This window comes from Ixodes scapularis, unplaced genomic scaffold (assembly GCF_016920785.2).
Source record: "Ixodes scapularis isolate PalLabHiFi unplaced genomic scaffold, ASM1692078v2 PGA_scaffold1__304_contigs__length_218370807, whole genome shotgun sequence".
In the NCBI taxonomy this organism is placed as follows: domain Eukaryota; kingdom Metazoa; phylum Arthropoda; class Arachnida; order Ixodida; family Ixodidae; genus Ixodes; species Ixodes scapularis.
The window spans coordinates 115,475,647-115,484,287 of NW_024609846.1; the positions used below are offsets into that span (position 1 = coordinate 115,475,647).

At 46.4% G+C, this 8,641-nt stretch overlaps 1 protein-coding gene across 1 annotated transcript; it reads right to left on the reverse strand.

The window, feature by feature from the left end:
- Positions 1-2,236: 2,236 nt before the first annotated feature.
- On the reverse strand, positions 2,237-5,646 carry LOC120849238. The gene is made up of 3 exons (XM_040221416.1): positions 5,638-5,646; positions 4,605-4,680; positions 2,237-2,991 (listed from the first exon to the last, which is right to left on the reverse strand). The coding sequence occupies exons 1-3, from the start codon at positions 5,644-5,646 to the stop codon at positions 2,237-2,239; spliced, it is 840 nt and encodes a 279-aa protein (XP_040077350.1).
- Positions 5,647-8,641: the final 2,995 nt, after the last annotated feature.

Here is an 8,641-nt window from a genome sequence, read left to right on the forward strand (position 1 = left end):
TACCTCTGGGATCTCAATCGTATAAGTCATGAGGGTAGATAAAAAAGAGAAAAGAAAAAATTCCATTAAATAGTTTAATTCATGAATGTCGATGAAAAGGAAAAGGAAGAATTTCAGTAAATGGTTGATAGTCCAGCAGTGTGTGTCTCTTTTTCTCCACTCCTTGGTTTTTACTTCTACGTTCAGCTGGAAACCTTCAGAAAGCGTTTACTCCCTCAACCCACAGCCAGAACAAGCCGCCACGTGATCTGGAGCCGATGATATGCCGCCAGTGTTTATTATATCCACGCGTTGGGTTCGGCAAAGCACAGGGCACGCGCCGAATTGCACATATTGTGAAGGTTCGGCTAAAGACACCGGATCTCGGAAAGTAGCGGCATTGCCTTCCCACCTGCTAGCCGGACACACACAAATACCAACATACATACGACACAACCTCTCAAGGTGATTGGCTCATCGCTTTCGGTTGCCATGGTAATTGCCACTTTCGGACCCTTTCAAAAGTGCGAAGCTTCCGAAGGGTCAATAAAAACTGTCGCACCAAGATCGCTGTGGAGCATCATTGTACTGAAAGCGTTCCTCGGCCAATGTGGGCGTCTTTGGCACTGTGCATGCAATAAACTTATCACTCATGCTTATTTCCCCAGATCTCTGACAATTATGTTGCTCTTCTTGCTTGTTTCAATACAGTAAAATTATTTTTCAATGTCCCCCAGCACCACCGCCCGCCTGTGATGTCATGAATCTTTGTACCGCCATCACACGCAACGTCAGTGCTTGGAGGTATTGAAAAATAATTTACTGTCTTGAAACACGCAAGAAGAGCAACATAATTGTCAGAGATTTAGGAAAATAAGCATGAGTGATAAGTTTATTGCATGCACAGTGCCAAAGATGCTCATATTGGCCGGGGAACGCCTCCAGTGCGATGATGCTCCATAGCAATCTTGGTGCGACTGGTTTTCACGACACTTTCAAAGCTTTGAATCTTTGGAAGGGTCCAAGATGGCGATTACCATGGCAACCAACAGCCATGAGCCATTCACATTGTGAGGTTTAGTCGTTTGTATGGTGGTGTTTGTGTGTGTCCGGCTAGGAGGTGGGAATGCAATGGCGCTGCTTTCCCAGGTCCAGTGTTTTTCGGTTTGGCTATTCCCGTCATTGCAGCGATTGGGCACGAGTTACTTCCCGAGTGCATGTCGAGGCAGTGTTTGTCACGAACCCAAATTGAACGTTCACGCAGTTCTCGTGCCCCCTATATGAGCCGCAGGGATCGCAAAGCTTGATGACGAAATCTTAAGGATCGCATTGTCATGGCATTGTTGACACTGTCAACAATGCGATCCCTACAACCTCGTCATTAAGCTTGGCGAAGGAGAGACTGAAAGGTAACATCCCATTTTATAGTCTTGGGTGGTAACGCGTTACTGTAACTTCGTTACTTTTTTGGTAACTTGTAACTGTAACGAGTTATTTTTTTAAAAAATGTAACTTGTAACTGTAGTTCTATTACTTTTTCTTAGGTAACGATGGAAGTAACGACGTTACTTTTGTCGTTACTTTCCAGTTTTTTGTGAATACTATATCATTGATCGAGTACAATCTAGCTATCCCTTGCACTTTCCAAAATGTCTGTTCCAACATTTCGAGTGTCAATTTGGCCTTGCACAAACTTGCGTATACCTTCCTTCTCGCGAGTCACGACTTGAATATAGCCACGTTTAGAATTGATGAAAACAAAAAATAGTTATCTTTACAAATGGGATTGTGCTTTGTGACCCAACACTTACATCTTATCTTGAAGCACTAGCTATGTTACGTGTTGTTTTTTTTTTCGTCTTTTTTTTCTGCGCAAAAGATTTTTAATTGGGTGCATCAACCGTGAAACAACAATACACGCGGATGGCACGCGGGTTGCCGGAGTAGTGGCGCATAATGACTTACGTCACTATTCCGGCGTGGTGTCAACAATCGAGGCAAAATTTACTGCTGTTTGCGCGGGGTTTGTTTCTGGCTTGCAGGGTACGAACTAAAATACGTGCAGGGACCCTATGAACCCAGTGCAACCATCAACGAGCCAGCAATGGGCTAGTGCTACTAAGGATAGGGATGTTGATGAGAACAAAGTAGAACTATCATGGCCAGCGTACAGAGAAGAAGAGGAGAGAGAATAGAACTTTATTGTCCCAGCAGTGTCGGTGGGATGACGGGTGCAGCCGTCTCATCCACCGCCGTCCTAGAAGACGGCCGAGATCCCCTGGACCTCGGCGGCTTCTTCGGCTAGCCGGGTCGCCCAGACCTGATCTTGTGGGTCTGACCTGAGCAGTAGGGCCTCCCAATGCTCAGGGTCTTGGATTTTGCGGCCATCAATGGTCGGTGCCGCCCGAAAGCATGCCCATAAGATATGTGGCAGATCCGCCTTCTTCTTACAGAATTTACACGTATTTTCAAATTGTCCCGGGTAGAACCGGCTACAGGCCACCGGGTTCGGGTACATGTTGGTTTGGAGGAGGCTCCAGGCCACCGCCTGCTTCTTAGTGAGTTCAGCTTGAGCCGGTGGGTACCGGGCCCGTCCCAGTCGATAGTGATTCGTAATTTCTGGATAGGTGGACATGCGGTCTCCTCGCGTTCCCGGTTGGGCGGGCTCACTGGCTCGGCGAGTAAGACCTCGAGCTACCGTGTGAGCCGCCTCGTTGCCTGGGAGCGAGGAGTGCGCGGGTGACCAAATAATTTGGATCGTCCCGCGTTGCCGCTGTTGGTGATGGTCACCGTACGTTCTTAAAATTTTGAGCGCCTCTGACGAGCTGCGCCCCTTTGCGAAATTTCGGATGGCGATCTTCGAGTCGCTCATAATAATTTTAGCTTTGGTGGAGGCCACCGCTAGTGCGATGGCCGCCTCCTCCGCTGTCTCGGGGTTGTCCGTCGCCACGGTCCCGCTTACGAGGGGCTCACCATCCGCGCCCACCGCTACGACGGACATGCCCTTGCAATGGACTTCTTCCAAAACCGAGGCGCCCCACCGCGGCGAAATACCACGCAATGCACTCTGGGAACTAGTTGTCCACTCAGTTTCGGTTTCGCCTGGGCAGCTCCATCTCATGCTATCGCTCCGCGACCAAACGCGCTGCTCGCGTTTTCGATTATCTGACTTTTGACGAACGTACAATACACTCATTTTCGAGCGATACAAAACGAAGACTGGGACACTTTCTTTGCTTCCCGAAACACCGGATATTATGAGTGCGTATGCAAACGTAGTAAGACGTGGCTTAGTTGCCTCACCTTTGAGTTCAATTTCAATAATCCCGTCTAGTACTAGTGAACTACAACTGAAATTGGGTCACCTGGAGCCTTAAACGTAGTTTGTTTGCCAAACGTCCGCTTCTTGTTACTTCATTGGGCGAAAAGCAAGCCGCATCCTCACAGAAGTACATATATCAAAGTTGAGCTCAGCGTTGACGCATGAACTTTGAAGGAAACGCAATAACTTCGACCTCAATACTGCACCAAAGTTACTGTGATGTCTTCCTCGTGTCATCATATATCTCCCACTCAAATTTTATGCTGATAGAAGATCAACTTTTCGCAAACGCTGAGATCGGCTAGCTACGACGGAGGCTTTAACAAGCGTCCCCTACTCCTTGCTAAGCCTTTTTGGACGACCTTTTACTGACGCCCAAGATCTGTGCCTGAACGGTGTGTCTTAAATTATCTCGGCATACTCAGTGAGGAAGAAAGCAAACACATAACAAATATTATGGCCATTAGCAACCGTCAAACGCGCTTTGAATTCGTTCGTTTGGCGCACCGCATAGGGGTTCATGCCCGACCGGCGTACTTCTGGCGAACGGTGCGACATTTTTCACACAAATGCTCGACTTTTGCTTTCTTAAAACGGTTTGTATGTGCGAATGTGCCTATACGATTGGCAGGATAACGTTATGCGCATGCGCGATGTTGAATATTAGTAAAATGCGAGTGGGTGGAGACCTCGCTTCGTGCAGTGCTGCGGGTCACTACAGATAAGAGATAAGAAGTGTGTTATAATTGAGCTTTCAATGGTGCCTCCGAGTTTTAAATCGCATACTCACGCGTATTAAGAAAACAGTAGTTGCAAAAAGTAATTTTTCGTCTATGGACGCACGAAAAAAACAAACTTCCTGGCCGACAACACTAATATAAAGGTGCGAGCTCGATGTATGCATACTTATTGGTTGCTACAGCTTGTTGATTCGTACATAAGCATGATCCCCGAGCTTCGCAGCGTCTACATTCCCAGCACTGGCTCGTCCACATACCTCGAAACGCTAACAGAAAGGCTCAAGTACAAAAATACAACAAGCATGTGTTAAGACAAGCTATAAGTCCTTGGCTTGTGCTAAAGCTTCGAGGTCTGGCCATTTAGGTAGGTTTAGAGACCACAAATGACGCTCTCGGGACCAGAAAACAAAAGATAACGGCCGTTAATAGTACACGCTCTGTGTGTAATCTCTTGTCGACGTGTCGATCGAAACAGAAACCATGCCACCCTCCTCCCTGGCCAACTAGTTCCCAGAGTGCAACGCGCGCCGTGTTGCATGCAGGGCTTTATGAAAGTAGTCTATTTCGATATTCCGCGGCATCTACATAAACCACGCCCTCGACGTCTTGGTATATTCGTTCCATGTTGCGAGCTCTTGCCTCCCGTGTCGTACAGAGAGTATTTTTCTGTGGTAAAGGTGGTTGCTAACAAAAGCGTAAACTACTGTACTTTTTAATTTTATGCAAAAAAACTTGAAAAGAAGCGTTTTCTAGTTTTTCCTAATTTTTTGTGTTGTAGAAACGTAACTGAAAAGTAACGTCGTTACTTTTTAGAAGTAACTGTTACTGTAGCGAGTTACTCTTCTGTTGCGGTAACTGTAACGGTAACTTCGCTACTTTTTATGTGAAAGTAATTGTAACTGCAACGAATTACTTTTTAAAAGTAACTTACCCAACACTGATTTTATCCTCGAAATTATGTGGCGATAAAAGAAAGAAACTTCTTGGTCAATGGCGTTCCGTGCCAGTATACTTATTGGGCTCCACTGTACCAGTAAGCTAGTTTTAAATGAGAAGAATTTTTACCCACTATCGTTGCAAAGCCCCTCGCCGCGACTATGTCTATAGATTGGTTCAAGTGTAGTAACAGAGGGTCCACGCCTATTGTGATTTTTTTTTTTTTTTTTTTTTTGGGTTCAGAAAGAGGAATTGAAAGAGTGTGCGCACTTTCGGGTCACTTGTCTCCGCTTTACGCTAGAGCTTAGAGGCTAGAGATTGCGGGATCAAGGCATTGGAAAATGCTCGCCTAACAGCTCGGATTGTGAAAGCAGTTCCTCGGCTGTGCAACGGCCAGTGTCACCCATCCACGATTCGCGGGAATCGTGCTTTGGTTGGCACGCGTGCCCATATACGCCTGGAACACTGGTGCTCACTTCCGGACATCGTTTATCTTCTCTGACTTCAACATAATAGGCTACGCCATGAGATTCTTAAGCTGTTAACCCTTGACTGGCGTGCCCCTCCTTGCGTTACGGCGCGCCAAAGTCGTATTTTGGAACACTTGCTCGCCGTGTGTACCATACAGAAGAACAAAAACAGAAAGAAAGACGCCCCAACCGTTAGCATGCTTCCCTTATTTCTGTGTTTCGGGGTGCATGCGTGAACTCGACTCGCACGACGCCGTTCCATTCGAGAACACACTTTCACAGCTCCCGTAGATCGGGACTCCTCTGACCGTCCTCGATTTACAACAACGCGTGCTTCGCCACGGGGCACAATGTACTCGGGCTCGGTGCGGAGACGCGCGACGCATTCAAAACGGACTGCACCCGCCAACCTTATATACAAAGGCCGTTAGGGTGCTACACTTTCTTCGAGAGCGCCGTGAGTGGGTCAATGGAATGCACCACTCGGGCGGCACTTTGTTGTCGAACTGGCCCCGTGCTCGTGCATCGGAGTGCGTGACTTGGAACTCACGTTTGCAGATCGATCGAAGGCCCAGTTCGGACGGCCATTTTTTTTTTTTCCGGCATGCGGTCGTTGTAAGACGTTTGTGCTGCTTTCTTTATTTCGAACCCGTTCGCGCTGGACATAGAGGTTAATCGTCTAGAACGAAATTAAAGGGTTAGTACATTTTGTTTTAAATATTGGTACTGAACGAGCGAGTTGCTCGGTATTGAGCCCGGTGGGTTCAACACCGTCCGGTCGTGGGCTGCAAACCTGCCCGCAACAGGACGGTCGCGGGCGGGTTTGCCGAAGTTACGAAAATTGAAAGGAAGCGTTTTCGCTCTTACTCCAGATGTACTAAAACGGCTATGGACATTGTGTGAAGCAGAAATGGATGCGAGGAGCAAGTCGTCTGCTTCTTGCGCAGAAGTTGGTGTGACGTCAAACGGATGCCGAGCTCCGATTGGCTTTGATTGAAAGGAGAGTGGGTAGACCCCAATTCTGAAAGGCTTGACGTCTACCCACTATTCTTTCGATCAGCCATTATAAGGACTCGGCGTTCTGATTTCATCGCCACTCCTGTGCAAGAAGCAGACGAACTTGCGCTCCGCACTATTTTTTCAACGTCACTCGAGGTGGCTAGTTCTTTACGTTAAAAGCAGTGGAAGGACCTAGTCCCACCAACTTAATTTTTGAAACGTCCCAAAGGAGAGGGAAGTACACTGCGAGACACTGCTAGCGGGTGCATAACATCACATCACACACACACACACACACACACACACACACACACACACACACACACACACACACACACACACACACACACACACACACACGCACACACACACACACACACACGCAAGCACGCACACGCACGCACACGCACACGCACGCACACACACACAAACGCACTCGCACGCACGCACGCACGCGAGCGCACGCACACACACACGCAAACAAACTAACAAACAAACAAACAACAAACACCAACAAACCAAACTTTACAACTTGAGATGTGTTGCTTTTTTTGGCAGCTGATTCCGAGAAGAAAACAACGAAATCGGCGGTCGCTTGTTTATGCTGAGATTGTGGCTCTATGCATAGCCTCCTATGACAACCTGCCATCAGTCTTTTATATGGCAGTAATTAGTAAGTACAGTCGGTTACATTTAAGGTTGCTGAGTAGCTTGTAGTTGCGATTAACTGTATTTTTCAGGTAGTGAATAAAAGGATCTGATTCACAAGTTGAACCGAAACTCAATCAGCAACATAATTAAACTTCTGGTAACATACTACGGGAATTTTTTTATTTTGTTTTATTGGGAGCTTAGGATAGTTATTCATGTATCGTGCAAGTCTTACTACACTACTAAACTTCTCATTTAGGCCAACAGCGCAATATGGTATCTACATTTGGGGTTGCAATTGTAGGTTTAACTCATTAAAGTTCACAACCAGCTCAAAATCGAAATATCCCTTTACTCACCCTCAAACACACGCCAAAAATAAAAATTAAATACTCGCTCACCTCCAATTCGTCACTCATAAACTCACGAACTGAGAGGACTCAGAAACTCATTGAACTCTCGAACTCACGAACTTACGAACTCATGAACTCTGATCACGAACTCACCGAACCTATGAGCTCTTGTTTCCACTCACCCTCCCTAAAACTCGGAGCAGTTCTCACCCCCTTGCGCACTGGTCTGAATGACCAGAGTCCAAAAACCAAATAATTAAAATATTTTAGTAACAAAAAAGAAACTACAATTAAACGGCAAAATAATCAGAGGGCTTGTAGAGGCTGGTTTACACTTCTGCGTCTAGGGGAGATCGATTTTCTTGCAACCGCCTGTAACCGCTGACGACGAGAACACGCTGGGGCACACTGGAGCCCTCTGTTAGGTAGAAATGGAACCCTTTCAATCTGCGTATAACTAAACTGGTAAGGTTTAGCATTATGCGCGAGAGCAAATCTACGCATTACCTACGAGAAATTGTTTCTTATAATGCCGTCAAAATTATTTCAACCGACAAGGCGTGGAGGTGGGTAGTAGGCTTAGCCTAGCTTCAAAGAAAAATAAAACAGCACGAGAACGCGGAAAACGAGATGAATGAGCACTCAAACACAGCGCTGTGTTTGTGTGCTCTTTTATCTCGCCTTCAGTTTTTATTTTTCCTGTTGTTCCTTTTACTTAAGTTATATACGCGGACCAAATGTGTTCCAAATATACCCTATGCACTGTAAAAAAAAAAAAAAAAAGCGAGCGCGATTTAGTTTTTTAGGGGACTAAATGCACTGACACTACCACTTGTCCCCTGGGGCACTAACGGGGACTGGAGCAGCTTTTGCGCCCCTCCCGTTAGTCCCTCAAAGTTGAACCCACAAAACTAACCTTTCTACCCTTGCATTTAGGCCGCTGGGACTACCATGCTGCGCCCTTACCTTATTTATTACTAAATGGCGCCCTTACAAACCTAGGTGGCGTTAGTCAACGTCAAATTCAAAATTTGTAAAAATAGAATATCACTGGGATAGATCTTCTCTTCGCTCATTAATTCACATTCGAACAGCACTCATTTCACATTTGCATACGTATTATACATTTAACATAGACAAGGAATTAGAACACTGATGACACAGGCACAACAAACACGCGACGACACGCTA